Source organism: Simochromis diagramma, unplaced genomic scaffold, assembly GCF_900408965.1.
Source record: "Simochromis diagramma unplaced genomic scaffold, fSimDia1.1 OVJJ01000176.1, whole genome shotgun sequence".
Lineage (NCBI taxonomy): Eukaryota > Metazoa > Chordata > Actinopteri > Cichliformes > Cichlidae > Simochromis > Simochromis diagramma.
The window spans coordinates 893603-917504 of record NW_024386892.1 but is presented as its reverse complement, the minus strand read 5'-3'; the positions used below and the strand labels follow the sequence as shown (position 1 = coordinate 917504).

The following is a 23902-nucleotide window of genomic DNA, read 5'->3' as shown; positions in this document are numbered from 1 at the left end:
CCTATTAGTTCTTGCACCACAGGGAGGTTAAAGGTCAAGCTCAGCCACAACTCATCTGGAAGTGGTAGCACTTCAGTGTCGTGTTCAAGGGCACACACACACACACACAAAGACCAGCTTGCAGTTTGCTGTGTGATGAAAGGTGTGTTAGTTTGCCACTGTGCAGATCCCCTCTCTCTCTCTCTCTCTCTCTCACACACACACACACACACACACACAGGAAATTCTTTTCTTCTCTCACACATGAGAATCAACACTATTATGTCAAAAATGCTATACTTGACTTATGTGATTACAAGACCTTTGGATATTTTTATGCTACTATTTTAGTTGCCATATATGGCTGATATAGGCATTCTTTGGTCTTGGTGCTGCAGCCAGGCTATTTAAAGCCTATCAGTGTAAGAGTTTTTTTCTCGGTCTATTGTGAGAATCTCCAAGAGGAGGAGCTCTGTATAACCGTTTCAGTGCTTTCCCAGTTGCATAAAACTGCCCGATATAGAGACACTAAAGTACCGGAAGTTGCATGATATCCCTTCGTGAATAAACGTTTTTTTTTGTTTGTTTGTTTGGTTTTTTTGGTTGGCTGGCAGTTGTTGGAAAGAAATGAAAAATATTTGTATGGTCATTTTTAGAGTGATTAAATATAATTTAAATTATGTTTTGTGATAGATAAAAGTCGTAAAATTGATCAAAATATTAAAGAGGCTTAAATAAAAATAAATAAATGCATTTGATCTACTCCAGGCTTTTATTCTGAAAGTCTGAAAGTCTCCGGGAGAGCCGCGTGCTGCGGTCGCCTTGACGCCGCCTTGCCTCCTTGTAGTCCACCTCTACAGCATGCAAATTACCGAGCAACTCCAATATATCGCAGATTGGTTAACTACACAGAGCGCGCGGCGCAGCGCGAGAGCAGGGTACGGCAACCGCTGGCATTGTATTTTTATTTTATTTTAAGTTGACCGTAGAAGCATAATTAGAAAAAACGAGAGATGAAAGAATAGCCCCGCTTTAATGGCAACAATGTTTTAACACTGTCGCCTCGAACCTGCAACTTAATCCTAATTGACTGTGGAGAGACTGGAAGGAGGAAGGCTGCGGGCTGCTCATCATCCCGGGACCGGAGTGACACCTCACCGCAAAGCGTCCTGGTGTATCGGAATAATTAAGCGTGTGTGTGAGAGTGTGTGTGAGGAACCGCAAAGGAAAAGGGAGAGGACTGACGGAACCTGTGAAGTTTTGTAGTGTGTCAGCCTGTTTTATAAGGAGCTTCGTGGACTGTAGTGAAACTGTTAGCCTGCGCGTCCCCCCTCGCCTCTTTTTAAAGGTGGTGGGTTACCCGCATTAACTGATGGACCAAGTACAGTGAAATTTGGACTTAAACATCGTCTTTCTTCAACAGTTTTATCCGGTAAGTGTCACTTTACGGTGAATGTAAATATTTTTCTGTCAATGTTCTGTCAGTTATGGATCAGATGTGATTTATGGAAAGTTTATTTCTGTTTCATTGCAATTAAATAACTGCCCCCCCCCCCCCCTTTTTTTTTTTTTTTTGTTTATTGGGGTTAGCTTAAATGATAAGGAATCCGCGTCCATTACGGGCACGTTCTAACTAGCTAAAGAATGTTGCAGTGCAGTAACCATCCAGTTTTATCCCCCTTTAAAAACCTGCTATAAAACAGAGGGTGTAGATTGTCAGAAAGCACAGGCAGAAAACAGCTTTAAAGAAAAAAATAAATAAAAAATAGTGCCTGGACTTGACAGGAACAGAGAAGGAGCTGTGAGTTTTCCTGAGGGGGCTCCATTACCTCGAGCACACCTGGCTGTCTGCCACACACAGTTACTGTATCCTACGGCGCTGTTCTCCCCTATGGAAATTCGGACTGGTGTGCCTATGCTCTGCTTCGTATTACATACAAGGAAAAATATACTAAAAAAAAAAAAAAAAAGACAAAACTTTAGAGTGAGTGGCTCATTTTTAAAAGAGCTCTGCGCGGTAACAGATTGAAGCTGCCTCACACTTCGCTCTTCCCTCCTGGCGTTCGGCCATCACTAATTATATCTGTGGTGTATGAATATTTATTAGTGTTAGTGGTCACAGGTGTCTTTTAATGGGCGCTGCGTCATAAATTCTGACAGAACCGAGCCAATCAGGAAGCAGAGCCAGCCAATTAATCTCGTTACGTTTTACACTGCGCTGTTATAGCGTGCATGTTCACACTCTGTAATCACAGGCAGTTCAATAGATCTGCACTGCATTTGTGCCTTACTTCTAATCAGCTTTCCCCTTTCAATTAGAGGAAGTGCAAGTTAATGGGGAAAGCACTGTCTGATTATCTTTAAGTTTGCTTAATTGAGTCTGGACCCCAATTTTTTGCTTGGATGAATAATGGTTAATAAGGTAATGCCCCAGTTATAGGCCCTGGATGGCATAACATTTGATTATTTATTTTTTTAATCACAACTTTCCTGTCTGGCTCTCTAGTGTTAAGAGTTTTCTTTTGTTTTTCCCCCCTCCAGCTTTGTAGCTCCATTGCTATAATACCTAAATTTAAAAAAAAAGTCACCCAGGCACAGGGAATTATAGAGAGAGGGGAAACAAGAGCTGATGTTTACTTGTGGATATCAGGTGGTGCAGTGGTGGTTAGTCCCCTACAACTGAACAAACTGTTTGCAGTGAAGGGGAAACACAAATATGTTTGAATAGGGTAGGTGTTGTCTGTAATGAGTTGAGTAGCCAAAAGGAAATTGGCCTGACAGGTGTGAGTGGTCTGCGGATTTCAGAGCCAGCTCTGGGTCGAGGGTAGAGCTTCGGGCCATGGTGAAACTTTATTAGTGTGCTGTTTGTCAGATTGAGAAATCCTGCAGTTATGTATCAGAGAGCGGAGATGAAGTAGGCAGCGTGAGCCCACGTAATATTGAATCAGTCAAAAAAAAAAAAGGAGAAAAAAAAAGGCTGGAACAAGGGGCAAGGGAGTTGAACTATCTCATGCCTGTTGAGTGGGTGGATGTCATAATTATCATTTCTCCAGGATTGTGGTGAAGGAGGGCCGCGGGCGCTGGCAGAATCTCTCACTGATATGTGGGTGTAGTGGTGGTGTCGACCCTGTAGGGGCAAGCCGCATCACTTCCAATCCAGAGGAGGAAAGGGACAAGTCCTGGCGTAATTGGTGCCTGGGAACACTGCAGGGGCGCTCGGGAAAAGTCGATAGACGGTCAGAGCGAGCGCATAAACAAGGCAGCGCAGAAACACATACGCACTCTGAAGCCATGGACTGCTAGGGTGTTTGGGGGTGGGGCTCTAATCTGCTATCCCATGTCGGGCTGAAATGAAACAACCTCCAGCCTGATGCAACAGGTCAACTGTCTCGCATTCTCCGGCCCAAACTCCACCTCATTCTGTTTCAGCCCCCCAGGCTAAAAGCCGCCTGACTTTTAAGTAGTAGATGCACGCAACTGTTGGTGGGAGACCTTCAAGGGAAATGGGGAGAAAAGACTGGGAGTAAACAAGGCTCTCTTTTCCTTCAGTGGAGAAAGGTTGCTGGCTTTTCGTGGCCGTGTGTCGCAGCAGGAAGGTGTAAATTAGCAGGCAGGACTTGTCATAACACGATAAAAAGTTCTTAAAATACTTTGTAATTGTAAGAGAAAGCAATCAGGAGCAGTTAAAGTGCATGTTTATGGTAGCACATTCCTGAGTAACCACAACATAACAAAGGAGTGACTGAGCACAAACACCTGTAAAATTCACTTGAGTTCAGTTTTATTTATATAGCTCCAAATCAAAGCAATAGTCACCTTTAAGGCGCTTTATATTGTAAGTTATTGTCACAATCTGGCTGAGGCAGACTGTATGTGTTTGCAAGAGAGGACTCAAACGCAGACCAAAAACTGAACGTGACATGGATTTAACAAAAAACAAGCCGTTTATTGAGGCTAGGAAACAAGGTACAAACAAAGAGCATAGGTGAAACTAAACAATAACCTAAACTGGGTGAACTAAAACTAAACATGAAAAAACCTTAAACATGGTGAACTGACATGGATACCTGAAGTTGTGACGTGCATGAGACAAGGAATGACTGAAGACACATGGACTAAATACACACAGGAGGATAATGAAGGAAATGGAAGCACATGGGGAAACAGCTGACACACATGAACATAAGGACATCACAAGAGGAGAGTAAAACTAAAAACATTGAACATAGGAACACAGGACCCCTTCAAAATAAAACAGGAACCATAATGAGACGCAGACATGACAACATGAACTTGACAACATGAGACTCTCAGACATGAAACACATGAAGGGCAGGTGGACTTCACAGGGGTTGAAAACACAAGGGGGAACTAATAAGCAAATGAACATAGGAAACCTAATGAGCTTAAACATACTATAAACATCAAAATGAACTAAAACTCAAAACACTGGGTCATAAGACCAGTGACCAGTTGGGGCTGAGGGAAGGAAGAGAGGGATTTTCTTTTTTTAAGTGCTTCTTGCTACACATAGTAAACACATCTGGGTCTTATCTGGGATCTTTTTGGCACTGACAGCTCAGATGTTTGGGCCAGACATGGTATTAATGTGGGTTATAATTAGTGTAGTGTGGACCAGATGTGGCCCAAATGTTGTAACACATTTAATATAAGAATTGTTTAAGGTGGACCAGTGCAGTCAGTCAGCGCCAGATATGGGCAATAAAAAAGTGCATACTTTGGCCACATTTTGGGGAAAACATTAATGTCTAGCAGGGATTAAATTATATTAGAGCATATTTTATGCTCTAAAATATGTTTATATATATATGAGAACGGAGCTTGGTCCCCATAGATCTCTCGTAGCCTGGCTATTGAGTACTGCACATTTTCAACACACCTAAAAAACCTTTACAAGTTCAGCATTGTTCATTGTCTTGACACCAAACATTATTGCCAGCTATTGAGCCTTTACCTATCCATCTTTCTATCTTGCCAAGCACTTTATGAATATTGTAAAACCTTCTGCTGGAAAAGTAGCACATAGAATTTGATGGGCTGCTGCTAGCATTCTGATGAAATGCTCAGCGAGCAGATTATTTAGGACAATAACACCCCCCCCCACACCTTTGTTTGAAACGCAACACTCCCTTCTGTTGCAGCAGCGTCACGTGTGATGTGTACACATTTCTTGTGGCAGACGTGCAGCGTGTGCTGTGCTGCCTGTATATGCATTTAATCTGCAGTTTCTGTTGTGATTCCGGGAACTTCATATGGCTCGGAGTAATCCATCTCAAAAACAAACAGGGAATTATGGGTGGCGTTGAGTCTTATATTTGACTTTGAAGCTTTTGTTCTGATAACAGGTTTTAGCAGGAGCTTAGAATGCTGTCCAGCTTCTTTAACTTCCCGCTGTGGCTCTCCCACTTAATTGGTCTTGAAAGGTCTTGTTTAGCTGGACGGCGCAGGTCAGCTCGAGTCTCTGCAGTTAAGTTGTCACACACTCAATTAACTGACAAAAAAATGCACAGGCTGAAAGCAAGACACCTTGAACTTAATCTCCATTGAATTTGCTGTCTTATGTGTCCAGACAAGAATTATGTAAAAATATACCAGCTTTATCTTCCTTTTAAAAAGACATTACACCTTGGTGTTACTGATGCAGTCAAACAGACATAACATCTATCAATCTTCTCATCTAACCATCCACTCCTGCTCAATGGTGCCAGTCTGAAAATGTTTTTGACTATCGGTCCGTAAGCTCTGCCTCTGTCTGTGTGTACTGCTTAAGTCTGCTGCTGCATCTGATACTGGCAGCTCCAATGAGTCTTCTTATTTCCCTTGACCATAGACTGGATTTCCTTCAGGCAAATTTGCATCAGCCAAAGTGTCAGATAGGGTGGAGTTTTAGCTCTACTGGCTCTGCATCATAAAGCAAGTTATACTGATTCTAGTATGACACAGTAATGAATTATGGAGGCGCCTGGTGAATAAACAGGGAAAGGGCAGAGCAGAGGGAGAATCAGAATTGGTGGTGGGGGTGTGTGTGTGTATGATCCATCTCCATGTTTCCCAAACAGTAAAAGATAAATCTGTGACTTTGTGCTAATCCTATTACCTTTAACTTAGCTAAAAAAGCTGCGCCGCCATCTTTCCATTTCTCCCATGAACACACATGGGCTCAAAGTGTGCACCCATATGTGAAAATGTGCAGTCGCTTATGACAATCATAGTCTAGATCCTGTCAGGTAAATATAAAACACATACAGGCAACGTTTACATATGGCATGTAGGTTTTTTTTCCCTCTTTCTTTGCTTTTAGTAGGCGTCTTGATGAATTGTCACTTGATCACATACCATTCAGCTGTTACTAATGAACAGAGCCGCTAACAGATGTGGTCATAAAAAACAGCTTATGACTTTATAGTAATTTGTTCAGTTAGTAAACTCGTCATGGTTTTGCTGAAGAACGGTAAGCTAGAGTGTAGTACGTAAGGCTGAATATCAAACTGATAAATCAGACTGATTACATCCTACAAAGTGTTGGATAATGTCTTGTTATTTGATACTAAATTTTAGTATATTTGAAGTAAATCTCATCAGTGTTAAAGAGCCAATCAGCAGACAGCATACTAGTGTGAAGATCTAATGATCTCAGTGACTGGCTGTCTAACGTGTAGTAGAGTTATACAGAGAAAATCTATGTTACAAGTACTTATTTGTAAGCTGTGTTTTAAAAAAAATAGTTTCATATCTTCTCCGAGTAACTAAAGTCTAATTACCAAATGTGAAGAAACAACTGCTTTGATTCTACATCCAAAAGATGTTTGTTTTGTCCTGATAGGATATCCACTGAAGTTGAACTTGGGCCAGTCTGCACTGTTGTGTAATAAACATTTGCACAATATTTTAACCGGGCAAGTCATTATGAATACATTCATATTTATGGTGGTGGGCAAAAACTGGGAGGTAGCTAAAAAAGTTATATAAAGGTTAAGAACCAAGAGACATCTGAAAACACATACTGATAAACCACAACCCCAGGGGTGGGCAATTGCAGGCGCACATGCATCGATTGTTTTTCTTTTGAAAGGCTTACATCAAATAGCAGGTGGAGAAATTTGTACAAAAATTATTAGATTTGATGCCAATATCATCAAAGCTGTTAAAACTGCAATGCATGCATTAAAAAAAAAAGGCAACTACCAAGGCCGACTGTATGACAGATTTGATGAAACTCTTGAAATAATGGAGCAAAATAAGAGAGCAGGAAGCTGCTCTGTGTTTGACTGTAAGAAGAATTAATCAGCCAGGACCGGATTTTCACATTTCCCAGAAATAGCCACATGCCCAATTTGAGGACGACTGTTAACTAATTATAACATTACTGCAATGCGTGTGGTGACCCCCTTTAATTCCTGGCTTTTGTGCATTTTTAAATATTTGCATGAATATGTTGTAAAACAGCTCTGAGTTGGATCTCAAACATAAATGCGTAAATGGGTATGTTTTTATGTTCTGAAACTGCTTCTATGTGTAAAATGGTAAAATAACTTTCTTAATGGAGCTTTTCTATCCTAACGATCAATTTTATGAAACTGGTTACAGTGAGGAAAACATATTGTTTAATCCTTGCTTTAAAAATAATCGAAGACTCTAGTTTTTGAATGATACCAGTCATAATTGCACAGTTAGGATATCCAGCGTGATCACAGTACATGACAGTCCATCATGTCATATGAAAAATGTACTTACAGCTCGATTGTGTTTGACAATCACTTTATGTATTTGTAGTTTTTTTGGAAGGAAGTTTCTATAAATTCAAATTGAAAGTTTCAAAATAGACCAGTATTGGTATATTTCAGATATCTAACTAGAATGCATATGAAAATATAAAAATCGTTTTTTGTTGCGAGTTAGTATTTTTAGAGATTTAATATAATTTAAGTTTCTATTTTCAGATTTTCAGGTTGTCTATAAACTTGCCTGCATTTTTGTAGACCACAGAAACCAAGCTGTGATTAACTGACATCACAGAATGTTCTAGGTGGTGCCCTTTCTTTTGTTTATTCTCAGTAGCCAGGCCTGTCTACCTATAATATGTGACTCCTTTGAGAATGAAGTTTTTGTTTTTTTCCAAGTGGCGGATCTACACCTATTTATGGAGCGAATCATAAGACCGTCATTACCATTACCCTGTGGCATGGAGGGCATGCTTTAAAATCGACATTAGAAACAACTGAAAGGCTGAAAAGACTAAGGATGGTTACACTGGAGATAGAAAGATATGAAACACTCACTGAATATTCTCAAAGAGCTATCTCATAATGATATAACACAACAATCTCTATTAAAACTGTCTTCTACTTTATTTAGAGTATTGGCTTTGCTTTCAGTTGCCTGACTTTCCAGGTAGCACTGAAACTAGATTGAGCATAGTGAACAAATGTATCTACACTTTGCCAGTCCTGCTGGTGAGTCACTCCTGAATAGAAAATGTCCTTCTTTTTTTTTTTTTTTTAAAGCGACAGTAAGGTATACAGAAACATACATCTGTTTGGTGCAGATGGGTCTTCTTACAAAACATACCTTGATCCTACTATACAGTGGCGTAACTCGCCTGCTCATTTCAGGAGAACTAATTACTGCACATTAGTTAAACAGACCATTTGAAATGCAGACCTTCTAAATCAAGCTTGCCAGGGGAGCTGAGCCACCCCCTCTTCCCTCCCTATCCCACACTGCCTTTGTGTTTCTATTATTAGTTCTATCATGCATATGTTCTCTATCAGAAATTAAGGCCCACCAGCAGAGAGCAGAAAGTGAGGAAGCTATGCAGTTACACAAGGTAGTGAGTAAGCAAAACTCTGGCGTTGTGTCAGTTAATGGCCATAAAGATGTATTAGGTCTCTATGCATGATGAAGTTCAGTATCTGCTTATGACTTACCATAGGGATGAGCTCCCAGCTGTTAGAACTACTGAACAACATGAGAAAAGCAGAGAGCCAATCGAATTTCTTTCTTTTCATTTTTTTTCATCGGGACACTGATGATGTTTCTAAAGATGCAATCCTTGTAGCAGCCAGCAGAGCGTGTGCTATCAGCCTCGCTCCCCTGATCACCAAGGCTGTGTGCTTCCAACACAGCTAAAAGGATCTTTGTTGGCCTGTTTGAAAGCACAGTACTTCCACTAAAACCTCCACCATGCTGAAACAAAGGGCCAGAAAGTTCAGTCAGTGTTAATATATATATTTTATAAAATAGATGTATACAGACCCTTAACAGGTGGACGTACTTTAGTTAACTAAAACTAGGAGCTAAAAAAACGTTTTGAACTTTTATTTTTTAAATTAAAATCTAAATCAGTCATACCTACTGCACTTACAAAACTAAAATCCAACTAAATATGTACAGCTGAAATGTCTTTAACGTTGGTTTACTGGATTTGTTTTCATGAATGTTTGATTCAAATTTGAATAAATGCAATACAGTCACTTTCACTTGCGCTGACACACGGAAAGTTTTGATAAACGTTTTAGCACAAGCACCGCAAGCAAAATGAAGCAATAGATCAACAATTCCGTTGGGAAACACGTGATATCGCTTCATTCACAGGGACTTGACAGGCAAGAGTTCTGAAACCTGATCCTTGCACATGTGAATCCTCATTAACCATATGCAGAACAATACAATACATGTCAGATGTTGGCTCATATGTCTGAATAAAAGTTGTTTTGTAGAATCCTGATCCTAAACCTGCTTGGATTTCAGTCTCACGGTGCTGGTACAGATTATATTTACATTATTGCTGCAGGTGGTGAACAGGTGGATTAAACTGTCAGAGAACTTCAGACTTCAGTGAATTAAACTCTACTCTTTCAACCACCCTGTTGTCAGGATCCATTAATCATCGCAGCTGCAGGTAGCCTAGCAATGAGGAGGACTAAGGTCATAAAATGCTAAGAACCGAGGTGACTAATGCTTTTAAGAGCAAGTGAAAAGCCAATAATATTGTGAGATATCCACAAGACATCTCCATGATATGTCCAAAACACTAATTTGGAGTGACTTTTATCACTCTTGAACGAGCTAAGAGAATGGCTCTATCCATCGGGGTGCCACTAGGGATAACAAGTCTTTCATGCTACATCAGGTTGCCTCCTGCAACAGAAGAAGGAATTATGCCTTATGGGCTATTTGTGGCTCTAGCGTGCTTTACTTTGACAGTGATGAGGACAGAACACGACTATGACTGTGTTCATATTATCTAAAAATAATGTTCGGAACTGTCAACCGGATGGTGTGCATTCATACTTAGTACAATGCAAATCCAGGTCCTTGTTTTGTTGTCATATACTGTATCTATAGTGTGTGTGTCTTTGTCAGTCCACTAGAAACTATGACAAATGTACAGATGGTAAATAAGTGGTGCTGCAGTGTGCTGTCAGGGGCGTAAAGAGTGCAAAAATCAATGGCAAGCAAGGGCACACGAGCTGTTCAGTAAGGATGGCATGCTTAGTATGAACCCTGGCTTTGCAAATGAATGCCCAATACAGTTGTCATTTTAAAGTTTGTCACAGTCAAGCTGTGATAACGCCACATTCAGTCCATTCATACTGAAATGCTGTCAGCAGTGAGATGTCTTTGTCAGAATCCATAGCAGTGTGGATTTTTGGTGACTTTTGCAAAGGGACATGCTCCAAGTTTATCAGCAAAGGTCTGCTCAGCTGCATCGCTTTCTCACACTACTTATGTGATACATTAGATTACCAAGTAATGAATTCTGGACTCATCTGCCTGTTCGAAAGTGACTTGTCCTACAGAAATGTTGATAAGAATAAAACTTGATTGCGTTGTTTCTAGGGCTGCGTGATTATGGCAACCATATCATTTAGCTCAATTATTGAAATCTTGATGATTTAACACATTGGTCACATGATCAAACATGCTGCATGTATTAAACTTTAAAGTTGGAGCAAATTTCATATAAGGAGAGGAATTTTTTAATTTTTTAGGTTCAGTGAGAGTGACGCATGGTCGTCCTCTATGGAGTTAGGCGTACACTAGCGGGTGTTATTGACCATAAACCCAGTTTCGCAAGGGCAGCCAGATGTCCTGGCTCACAGCCTCCATTGGAGGATGTCTATGGGGGAAACAAGGGGCTGTTGTGTGCTTCAGGGTACCTGTATAGTAGCTATGGGGAAACAATGGAGAACTAAGACCAACAAATAACTGGCACCTCTGCCGAGCGCCACTGAAAGTGGACTGAGAGACCAGCAAAGTGTTTGAGGCAAAGGCAGCTGCAGGCAGACATCAGTGATCATTCCACAGGCTTTTTAAACTTCCTTTACACTGATTAGAAAGATTACTTAGGGTCAAGATGAAAATGCTCCTGTGTAAAACAAAGGGATACGCTTCATTTATAACACACACAAAAGTGAGTTTCATATTGAAAATGCATGCAAAAAGTTTTTGGATATACTTATCTTTGGTTATTTAAAGTCATTTGGCTGCTTACATCATCTCAGATATCACTGTGCACTTGTCTGAATGGACACACTAATGAACATATAAAAAGACAACATTTATTTACAGCAGTGCTGTAAAAGTCTGCGTGGAAGATGAGCATTTGTGTATTCATGGCTTTCTGTGTGAGAGTGCTCGCACAGTCACATAGAAGAGGCCTTGTCACTCTGACATATTATACCCACGGGGGGCAGTGGACTCACTGTGGGTGTTCCGTGATATTATGGAGTGTTTCACTGCACTGGAACAATACAATTTATAACCGGTCCAGCAGAAGCATTAACAGGGTGTTTATTGGTTTTATAAATGGACAAAGCCTCCTGTGTATGTTCCAGCGATGGTAAAGAACCCGGCCTATGATTAATATTCCATCAACAGACTTTTTCCTCACTTTCTCTCTGATGTCTTACTCTCCTCCGCTCCATGCTGCTTTTCCTTTTTTCTTTTTTTTTCACTCATCTGATTCGATTTTGGGTGATGAGTTGGCTTCGCTCGCATGCATGAGGAGCGATCTCATAGGGCTTCAGTAGATCTCTAATTGAATTGTCTGAACAGCACGAGATGAACATTTGAATGTGTAAAAAAAAAAAAAAGAGAGTGCAGCAGAAGACTGGCACTGGAAGAATGTTTCATCTCCTGCGCCCATCACACCGACTTCCATGCAACATTGATTGCTTGAAAAATGGATCAGTTAAGAGGAGTCTGTTTGAAATCCAGTAGGAAGAGAGCATCAAACTACTGCCGTTCTCTATCTGCTCTCTGCAGTGTTATCATGCAGCACGCGATAACATCTGTTAATAGTCTTTTTTTTCCATTTCATATTATCCTACAAGCCATTAGGGTCACAAAGGTGAGCACCTTGGGTCCCATGACTTCCACCAGACTCCTGAGCAATCAAATGTATATAAATAATAAAAAGGGAAATGCTGCAGTTATTATTCAGCACTAGATTTGGGAGATGTTGTCTGAATATTATCACTGTCTAAACAATGTAAATTTAATAGGTTTGACAAATGAGATTTTTGTGTCTCATTTTGGTTTGTCACATTATCTTTAATTGCTAAACACGAGTACATAGTCACATTTCTCAATGTTCTGCATAGAAATGCTTGAAAATGATTATTGCTTAACTCCCAGTGATGTCTAACTGTATAAATGTGGAAGTTGTTCACAGCTTAGAAGTTTTGCCAATGTTTGATTTTACATTAATATCTTCTTTTTGTATATGGAATCTGTGAGTATGTCTTTTCAAATACAGACTTTAAAAAGTTGATTCAAATGTTTTCTTTTATTCTTGTTGCTTTTTGCAATAAGAATTCAGAAGCGAAAGACTGATTTCTAAAATAAATGCCATGCCTTTCCACATGGACGGGGGGAAAAGCAAGCAGCTGGAAAGGTCTAAGGGCAATTCCACCACTCAGAGAAAATTTTGGCTTTGAAAGCTTAAATTTGGTGGCCTCTAGCCAATTCTGATACCTCTCTTCCATCACTTTACCTCCTCTTTTAATGAGTTTGCTTAGCCATCTGTAAAGATAAATTATTGCAGAGACCATTAAATGATAAATGTCTATTGATTCTTAATCTACGTTTTTATTTATTTAGTGACCGCTTGACTGCAGTGTTTTGAAGACATGCCAACGTGATGTTAATTAGAAACATAAACAGATATATCCATGATTAATCCTTAGCAGGAAATTACATTGACCTGGCAGGTTCAACACAGATATGACACCACATATCCCAAATAGCAAAACAATAACTATTCCTAATAAAGTTCTCCTGTATAAATACATAAAACAGCCAATAAAGGGTGCAGTCCCTTTGACTGATTTCAGCTTCAAGAGCAGTCTTCTGTCCACCACCTGCTGGACTCTCAAATTCACGCCAATCCATAAAGTCCTTAATTCTTCCTCAGTTTCCCTCCTCCTCACCTCATTTGAGCAAGAATCATAAGAGGTGAAATTATAGAAACCGAGCCAAAGATTATTAAGATCAGTAAGTAAAACTTAGACTGCAGAACACCAGAATGATGTGTTATATTTGGGATTTTATAAACTGCATTCAACTATTACAAAGTTTAAAACTACAACACATTTTTTAAATCTATTTGCTTTGTGGATTGTTGGTTGGACAAAAGGGAAATAATAATCTGACATTTTCAATTCTGTACGACATACCGGATAGATGACAGGAACATAAATGCAGAATAGTCTACAGTTTAAAAGACATCATCACTGTTTGAGAGACATTTTCATTCTTTGTGTATCTAAACAGTAGCTCAGTGAGTGATCTATAATGAGCAACTTGTCTTTCTCAAAGAGTGGTTGGTCTCCTTATTGTTGTTCTCCTGTCCAGTCAGATTCAGAGTGCCAGATTTCCCTCGAGGCAAGAACATTCAACTAATTATTCCTGTGCATTCTGCCTGATGTTGTGGTGATTCCCTGTAGAAATGAGTAAGGGAGGGGATCACGAGATTATTAGTGCATTCAGGACCAGATTTACTAAGCAGGTCAAATTAACAGGAGACTGTAATCTGAGAACAACAGGAGTTTAAAGGTCTGCTGTTGATCTGCTAACACAGAAACAGACAGTGTATTTTAGTAATATCCAATTCAGAAACTTGTGTAGGGTCACGGACGAGAAGAACAGATGAGGGTGTGAGGAATTGGCTAACGATGCAGGTGCGGTTTGTTACCTACAATCTGCAATATGTTATTAGCATGGGTTTGAATGCATCTGTTTATCTCAGTAATCAGCATGGCAGGGAAGAAGTGAAGAAGAAGCTGTTTTCTGTGGTAGAATCAGAGGTGTTATTGGAGGAATGTAATATCCATCCAGCCATCTTTTTTTCCCCCTTCAGCATCTCCCACGTGCGACCTGCTCACTAAAGGGACACTTGTAACAGCATTGAGGTGCATACATTAGCAAGAAAGCTTGCTTCATGGAGGAAATTTTTAAAATGACCTGAGGAGAAACGTTTGTGGACTACTACGGTTGTCTCACCTGTATGCCGCTTGGCTTTGGTGATATATCAAAAATTTCCACTTGTGGCCAACCACTGTTGAGCAGTTGCACTTTTACTATAATTAAAACAACAGAAATCACTCAGTCGCAAAAAAATACCATCAGTTAAAAACTTGACACCGAATATCTGTGTTCGTTAGACTACGTTTTTCTGCTTGGTGGGTTGATGGGGTTTTTTTCACCTCCCTCCCCCAAACGTTGTAAACTTGTCTTTATTAAGCACTGCAGGAATTATAGGTGTTGCAAATTTTCTGTGCCTTTTATTGAATTGTTTTTCTTTTTCCAAAGCAATGTAAGAATACCATTCCTTGGCATTCAGTATATCGCTTTTCCTTTTATTCCCCCCAAAAAATGAACACATCTGAAGAAACTTTTATTTCACCGGCACACTTTGTGTTCTGGCCTGCTCACGGTTGTGTGTTACAGTAAAGTGTAAAATGCTGCAGCTGAGGACATGCTCAACTACCGTAATAACATTACATTATGTGTTTTAATTTAAATACTTCCCAGGCCAGATTTTGCAGTCTGAAACAGAAACTTGTCTAAATAGATATGCTGTAAAGCTGTTAGCCAAAGAAAAAACTGTCCACACATTTCCTTTTACTACAGCTTCTTTTTTGGCTCTTTGTGCACTTATGAGAGTTGAAGCTGGTGCCGTCTGAGTTAGGTAAGAGTTCAGTGACATTACCAGTGATGTATTACTTTGGTAATGTAACGAGTGTCTTAGGGTTCTTATATTTCTTAGAGTTCTCGCTATTCAGTGTTTCCCGGGTCCATGGAGTGAGGAGTGTAAAGTCTCTATCGGTTATTGCAGGTATGTGGAGAATGACCTTGGAGAATGAATGTTGAAGATGGAGTTGTCTTGGTTTTCATCAATACTGTTGACTTTACCCTGTGGCACCAAAAATGCATGGAGGCATGGTGAGGGAGGCAAAAAGTTGAAAGAAGGAAAGTAGAGGCACGGAGAGGGTTGGGGAATAACTTCAGAGATGTTTTAGCTTCATGGAGCTGATATCTTCTCTCTGTTGTCTCCCTGGGTTAGGTGTGTGTTGTGTGAGGATTGCTTGACTTGGTAAACAGAATAATTGTTATATTTATAGTCAGACTGTAGTAAGCATTTAAAATCTGAACGTCCGATGTGTTTCAGAACAGTAATTAAGCTAATTAGTACATGAATGCCTGCTGGTCCCTTGGTCTGTATCTCTAGGCTATATAGAAAATGTAATTTTCTAAAACTTTACAATTAGAGGACAAAAAAAAACGAGCATCCAAACTGACACATCAAAAACTTCACATTTTTTTAAAAGTCTTTTTGTTGTTTTCCCCAAAACAGTAGAGTGGTTTTTGATGATGACTTCACAGGGTGTATCTCTAGTCTGCACACCAAAAAAGATATTTTTTTCTATTACTGCTTTAGGGCACAGGCAACTGCAAACACCCCCAGAAAATATGCCCCACATGTCTCTGACTTTGAGTAAAGGGGAGATATTTCCTCAGCTTTGTAAAGAGAGACAGTTGAGTATTATTTCGATAGATATCTTGAGTCATAGCTTTCACTCTCTGACAAACACAGGCTGGATTGGCTTGCCCCGTCTTGCCAGAATGACGCTTTCCAGTTACTAATCGCATTCGTTAACAAGAACGGCTGTCATCTCTCACGTCTTTCCTCTTTGAAGAATCCCATTCGTTAACAGTGAATATCTAGATGATTCTTGATCTAGGGAAGATGTCTACACTTCTGCACCAGTCCCTCAAGAGTGATTTAGCCTTTGATCCATCGGGATTTTAGTCGACTTAATGTAATAGATTTCAATGTGGTGCACAGGCTGCTCATCATTAAAATCAGATTTCAGCTTTTCCCTTGTCATTCAACATAAATCCTTCTCACAGTTTGATTTTGTTTTCAGTGGACCGAGCTGCCCCTCCACACGCTTCGGTTTATTGCTTTAATATAGTTTGTAAAATAATACAGTCAAGGGTATTTGAAAGAATTCAGATGTATGAATACAGGGTTGGCTCAGATTTAATTCTCTTTGAGTCCAGCCTCATGTGAGTTAGCTGGTTTTGCAATAAAACGGGGTCATTTATTTCACGTTCTAAATGTAGAATGCTTGTTCTAAATGTTGCTTTGACATGGATTGAAGTGACTTCTGCATTTGCATGACTCACACTACGTCTTTGTTCAGACGAGCCTGCATATAAAGGGCAGAGAAATCAGTCAAATGAGTCTCTCGCTCTCTCGCTCTCCCTCTTTTTTTTTTTTAAATAATGTACCATTATCCCACTGAGTCACTGGGAAGAGTTGCTGTCTGATCTCAGTCCTCACCCTGTGGAATTTATTTACTCATCGGTAAAATGCAGTGCCCCGGGAGGGAGTCTTAATTCTGACGTTTTTTATTGGATGAATAGGCGTGCCATTAGCTAGAGATGATGCTACATATACTGAGTAAAGGCAACATAGGTGTAAACATTCAGAAAGAAGAGAATACTTCGTAGAGTTTTTCACAGTTGCTAAGACATCTCCACCCCTTTTTGTAAAACTGTTAACAACACCTTACTAAACCTCTGACAATGCTGGCAAAACCAGTCGCATCAAAACAGCTTTGTCAGAGCTCAAAAACCACACAGTGTTTTCAGATCACACACACACTCACAGCCTGCGAAAAATAAGACCACTGCTGTGCATTCATTACACACTAAAGTGAAAGAAAAAATGATGAGAACATGAAGCTCCAAGATTTTTTATCCAGTAAAAATAAAGTGTGTGAAGCTGCTTCCAGTTCCACTAAAATAACAAAATATGTACATTTGCTGTGCAGTAGATGTTGGATTTTGTGATGGCCACGGATGATCAACAGAGATCTGGTTGTCCTGTTTGCCTCACAAGTTTGCATGAAATTCATTCATGTATTGTATGTCTCATAAGAAATTAATACGATATAATTTACTCACAAAGATGGTCTCTTTCGTACTGCAGCATAGTCATACGTTAAAAAGTCAATAAATCAAGAGAATATTTGTAAATAAATCAGAGTGTGCAAGTATAAATCTAAATATAGGTAAAGCATGCTGACTATAAGAGGGAGTGGGAAATTCTATTAAAACTAATGAGAGTTTCATATAAATTGAACACAATGTGTAGAGAATACTGGACATTGTTAGCATTGTTTTCTAGTCTTATATATTTTTCATGCATTTAAGGCTGTGCAAGGACAGTTCTACACTACATAAAGGCTTTGATCCAAGAACTGTGTTACTCTTCATGCATATGATGCACTCATAAATATAATTTTACACTTTTACACATACATAACATAAACTTGCTGTTGTAACATATGAAACTTAAATGACATTTGGATCACTGACAATGAGACTGAATATAATTTTAATGCTACGTGTAAGTGGCACAGTTATTTAGGACATCGTGTTTGAGTTTGACCTTCTGCAACATAGTTGCTTAACACTTTTCTTTTTCCTCCCCACCCCTTCTGCCCATCCTTTCTTCACAGATTTCTCAGGCCGAAATGCCGCCCTGTGTCATTTTCATCGGCTTGTTTCTCGCTGCGGTCCAATCCCAAGATATCCATCCCTCAGAGGCATCATCCTCCATTAGTGAGTCTTGTGACTCCTTGTGCTCCTGCGAGAGAAAAGACGGCATCTTTCATCTTAACTGCGAGCAGAGAAACATCAGCAAAATCTCCCAAATCAAAGTCCCAGCAGGTGTGCCCTTCCACCTGAACCTTTACAAGAATGACTTGGTTGAGCTCCGTGCTGAGGAAATGGAAGGGCTTAAGAGTGCCCTTTCACTGCACATCGGGGGTAATAGTATACAAGAGCTGGAGCCAGGGGTCTTTAGCACTTTCGGTTCGCTGAAAAAACTCCATATAAATAGCAATTTCCTCGTCACACTGAAAGAGGACACTTTTCAAGGCCTGGTGAATTTGGAATTTCTCCAAGCTGACACAAATTTCATACGGGTCATCGAGCCAGGGGCCTTCAACAAACTCATCCGCCTCAAGGTCCTCATCCTCAATGACAATTCCATCGAGTTTTTACCCAGCAACATTTTCCGATTTGTACCACTCACCCACCTGGACCTGCGTGGCAACAAGCTCCAGACACTGCCCTATGTCGGCTTTTTGGAGCATATTGGGCGCATAATGGAACTCCTCCTAGAAGACAATGACTGGGTCTGTAACTGTGACATTTTACATTTAAAAATCTGGATGGAGAACATGAGAGCCCAATCATCAATCAGCGATGTGATCTGCACCACACCACATGACCTCAAGGGGTCCATTCTGGCAAAGGTGAAGCGGGACATCCTCTGTCCATCCCACGCCAATATTCCCTTAGAGGAGCCGTCAAAGTCACTGGATATGGTTGTTACTCCCTCATCCAAAGTAGCTCAGATTCCCAAGTTGGTCAATGCCAAGGATGACAGCAGAATCCCGACACCATCTCACATTCCCAGCAGTCCTTGTGTGGAGCATTGTTCTTGTCACAATCACCCCGTGGCTGGGTTTTTGATGCATTGTCAAGACCGAGGAATTCAAAAGGTGTCAGATATCGGAATACTTAAGGAAAGCCCAACTAAGCTCGTTATGACGGGAAATATGATTCAGAAACTTCTGAAGTACGACTTTGTAACATATGATAGTTTAGAATTGCTCAACTTGGCAAACAACAGAATCGATTACATTGATAATGAAACTTTCCTCAGCTTAAGCAGCTTGAAAAAGCTCTACTTAAACGGCAACAGAATTGAAAAGCTGTTCTCTACCATGTTTGTAGGACTGCACAACCTTGAATACCTATATCTGGAATACAACCTCATCAAAGAGATTGCACCAGGCACATTTAATCCCCTGCCAAACCTGAAGCTGCTGTCATTAAATAACAACCTGCTCAGCTCTCTTCCAGCGCAGATATTTCGCAACGTGCCTCTCGCCAAATTAAACCTGAGAAAAAACCTGCTTATGCACCTGCCAGTGAGCAACGTGCTCGATCAACTCGACTCGCTGGAGCAGATTTATTTAGAGGACAACCCCTGGGACTGCAGCTGTGACTTGCTCAGCCTCAAACAATGGGTAGAGAAACTGAGAAAGGACACAGTGGTGGGCTCCATTTTGTGTCACATGCCAAAGAAAGTGATGCAGACCGACCTGAGAAGCCTTCATCATGAGGTGCTTTGTCCCGGTTTAGGGACCTACCACCCATTGCCCTCAAACGAAGAGAGTGTGACAGCCACCCTGGGGCCCAACAGCGATGAGAGGAGTCTCCTCATCTCACTCACAGACACTATCCCACTGTCTGTGCTCATTTTAAGCCTTCTTGTTTTTGTCCTCATGGTCATATTCTGCTCGGCTGGGCTGGTGGTGTTCGTCGTGCATCGGCGGCGGCGGAGGGCGAAGAAAAAAGCAGCAGAGGAGCAGCCGCGAGAAAACACCAGCAGTAGCTCCCCCATTCACTTGCATTACAGCATGTATGGGCAGAAAACCACTCACCACACTCTGACACAGAGGACGGGGTCCACCACTCTGTACGAGGACAGGTCGCACAGTCCCATCGTGCAGATCTGCCGCAACCCCACCTACTGCTCTCAGCACAAGGAGCACGACGCCGATATGGATTATAACCTCGACGAGCCCAGCTCCAAGCATCACCTCTGCCGGAGCATCATGGAGAAGGAGAACACGTCGCCCCTCACGGGAAACCCCAGCTCAAAGTTCAGATCCATGCCCGGAGAGTGCCCCGCGGAGTTTGTCACTCTCAGCAACCCCAACTCCTTGTACAGGAACATTCTGGAGAGGGAGAAGGAGCTGCAGCAGCTGGGAATAACAGAATACCTGAGAAAAAATATGCCTCAGCTTCAGCCCGCTGTAGACATGCAGGTCCCAGGGCACCAGGAGGAGGTGAAACTAATGGAGACGATTATGTACTCAAGACCGCACAAGGTCATGCTTGAGCAAACAAAAAACGAGTACTTTGAACTCAAAGCTAACCTGCATACTGAACCAGACTATTTGGAAGTTCTGGAGCATCAAACTGCATTTAACTGAGCTTATGAAGTTATAATAAATATATATACACAAAATGTTTGATCTAAGTGCCTTGTCCTTTTTGCCCTCTTGTACTTGCCACAGTGTAAAATATAAATATAGATATATGATGGGCACATCTCTTAAATTGTAGCACAGAATGTAATTGGTTGACTCTTTTGTTACGTTTCATCTGTTGACAGCCATGTTATGTAGCTGGTAAAAGGTGTCATTATTTATGGCCAAATATAACTTAACCGCTTAATCTCCACAGGACCACTGAGACGTCATTTGAAATGTAACATCGTCTTCAAAGATTCAGTTTGCTGTGGCCAAAACAAAACCCGAACCTAACCCTAGATGAGCGTGTGCTGTCTAGGGTTGAGTTCAGGATTAGGGTTAAGGGGAACACACCATTCACACACAGACTGTTAGATGAAAACTACAGAGCATCAGTTAAACAGCATCAGCTTCTGCTTTGTGAAAATACCCCAAACCCCAACCCTAATACGAACCCTGTTGGATGTTTAAGAGGTTAAAACTCACAGTCTGTTGAACAGACCTGTGTTGAAACCAACTTTTTTTGTTTTTTTTAAATGATTGATTACATCTCTGCTGTGTTACTGCAGCCAAATGAATTGATCCACATAGCACCCTCCCCATCCCCCTCACGCTCCAACATCCCGACGGAATAAAGCAGATGTTTGGGAAGAAGTCAGTGAATTTCAATCATCACTTGACCCAGAAATGCTGTTTAATCAGTTTACCCTGACTCTGGGTATGACCTGATTACATCCTCTGTCAACATAAGCCAGCTGGATTGCCACAACCAGAATGCTCATTGTGCCGAAGAGTCAGCAAATTGCCAACATGTACATAAAAAATATATATATAAAAAAAAAAAATACAGGGATAGGAGTGCAGTTTGAAAGCTATCCTTCTGTCAGTTAATTGACACGACATAGGAACTTTATTTATTTTTGTACAAGCTACGTCTTTATTTCTTGAGTCAGTAAGTAGAAAACTTCAAGTAAAGTATATACACCACTGTAATGTTGTAAAAATGCATTGCACTAATCAAATGCCATAAGATGGTGCATGACAATCAGAGTCCTGCTGAAATTTGTTTTGTTTTGTTGTTTTTTTTAAGCTTTTGATGAAAAAAGCCACTAATGTGGAATATCATTGATCTGTGTGTGTCTGAGTGTCTGTATGTGAGACGTGTGCCACTATTTTCTGTCTGACAACAGCATTTGGGAACATTGTTCGTTCCTCGTGCTGACATTTATTAACTTCCTGGAACATAACATTGCCCGGAAGCGAGCGAAGGTCCAGTTTTCCACAGACAGCCTGATAGAAAACAGACTCCAGCCGACTTCTCTCTGTTTCCCAGCTCACATTATAAACAGCTGACGAGTTGGCGAGTGACATGTGCAATGTAGACATTGTCGTTATTGTGCATTTATACTGTTTGCTCTTCATACTCTTGGAAACTCAACATTTGGAACGGTTCATGTAAGCACACACTCTGTAGCTTTTCTACTTAACTAGAGTTAATTATTTATTCTGTATATTTTGTATATACTTATGTTCCATTATATCTATTGTTTTTTTGTGTGCCTTCAGTGCTGTACAGACTATAAACAGAACTTGTAATTGAAAGAGGAAATAAAGAATTGCAGTATACATATGGTTTGTAAGTAATTTATGGCTAACTCATGTATACATCCAGCCTGTTTTACCTTCAAGATAAAAGAATTCAAAGCTGCTGCTTCTCAACACCGCACACTATCTGCGCTAATTGCCACACCAGGCACTCGAAAAAGGCATTTTCTCTCATTGTGCTATCAGTCCTGCACAGCATACATGTGCGAGGATGTACTTGTGTAAACAACATTTGGGGTTGTTTTTTCCAGCTATGTGAATAATTTACCCCCCCGCAATGGCTCAGACCTTGTCCTTAATCACACAACAGTGGCGGCAGGCTTTTTGTCCAGCCATGCTCTACTGCATTACTTTTTTTTTTTCTTTCCACTTGGGGAAACAGTGGATCTTCTGTAATTCCTCTATTTTCTATCATAATTGATGTATCCGACACTGCTTTCCAAGAATACACACGTAACACAGACTGCCACTGACATCTAAATACATAAACTCTGTATGCACGCACATCATTTAAGGTATGAAAACTCTCAGAGGCACACACAGACATGCACACAGCAGGGAAGACAAATGATCTTCTGCTGCTTGATCCTATGAGACTCATAAGCAATATGCTCCTCTAAAGGTGAGACATTAGCAAAGTGCAAAACTGTGCGCAGGATGCTTTATTTCAGGGGACGACTTCAAATAAGTGAATCCAGTTATGTGAGTAAAGTTCACCAAGGAACCAGTAACACAATGGAATAGCTAGTAGGCGAGGTAAACAAAACAAAATCTCAAACACATTTTACATTGTAAAATGATCAGCGAAATTCTTCTTTGTGTCAGTGTAAAGAACTTTAAAAACACATTTAATCCCTGAGATTATTTTAACATAAGAAATAGAAGCGCAATGTCAACAATACAGTTTTTCTATGGGGTAAAGAAATGCTGTTGAAGTCTATCTGTATGATTCTTTGGGCTTAAATTGTAAAAAGTAAATGTGTACAATGACAGAAAAAGTTCTAGTATTTCATTGCCCAGATTGTAAAGCTTCAAAACTTATGACAAAGCAGTTAAAAGCCCAAAATTTATGCCCATCTTCACATTTTCCAAAGCTGCCCAGTGGGCTAGAATGGAGCAGGCTGATCCTGGCCCCCAGGCCTTATGTTTAACACCCCTGTTTTACACTCTACAGGCAGAGTAAAATTAAAGTATTCAAAGTCTTCTGTAATTTACCCAGGACCCAGGATATTGCAGTATACCAAAAAAAAAAAAAAAAACCTAGAAAAATATGGAGTATTTTAAAGAGAACACTGAGCAGAACAACGACTCAGTTCCAAACATTTGTTTCAATAAATGTTTTACGTATCCTGTATAACATAACATCTTCCTCTGAGACTCTGTGCATTCAAGAACAACAATATGTGGAAAACCTTACATCACAATCAGGTTCCTCCCAGTGTAGGTGATGAGAGGACTTTTTGCTGCACTTAGCTGCATAAATTTGCACAATAATGATGAAAATGGTGGTACATTAGGGCTAAGTACCTCTTGCATCAGTATAAGCTAACCTAGCTCTAATGACTGTGGATGTTCATGTTTAGATGGAACGCCTGCGAAGTAACACTGCTGTTCACACACCAAGTGTAATCACATGTAACGCAATTATGTGGAAGCGCAAACAATGA

At 40.4% G+C, this 23902-nt stretch overlaps 1 protein-coding gene across 1 annotated transcript; it reads left to right on the top strand.

Annotated features, from left to right (window-relative positions):
• The first annotated feature begins 826 nt into the window (after window positions 1-826).
• slitrk6 (SLIT and NTRK-like family, member 6) lies at window positions 827-23506 on the top strand. The gene is made up of 2 exons (XM_040033811.1): window positions 827-1411; window positions 18039-23506. The coding sequence occupies exon 2, from the start codon at window positions 18054-18056 to the stop codon at window positions 20589-20591; it is 2538 nt and encodes an 845-aa protein (XP_039889745.1). The 5' UTR covers window positions 827-1411; window positions 18039-18053; the 3' UTR covers window positions 20592-23506.
• The last annotated feature ends 396 nt before the right edge of the window (window positions 23507-23902 follow it).

Excerpts from the sequence above, each read along its gene's own strand:
- slitrk6 (XM_040033811.1), top strand. The coding sequence starts at position 18,054 with ATGCCGCCCTGTGTCATTTTCATCGGCTTGTTTCTCGCTGCGGTCCAA.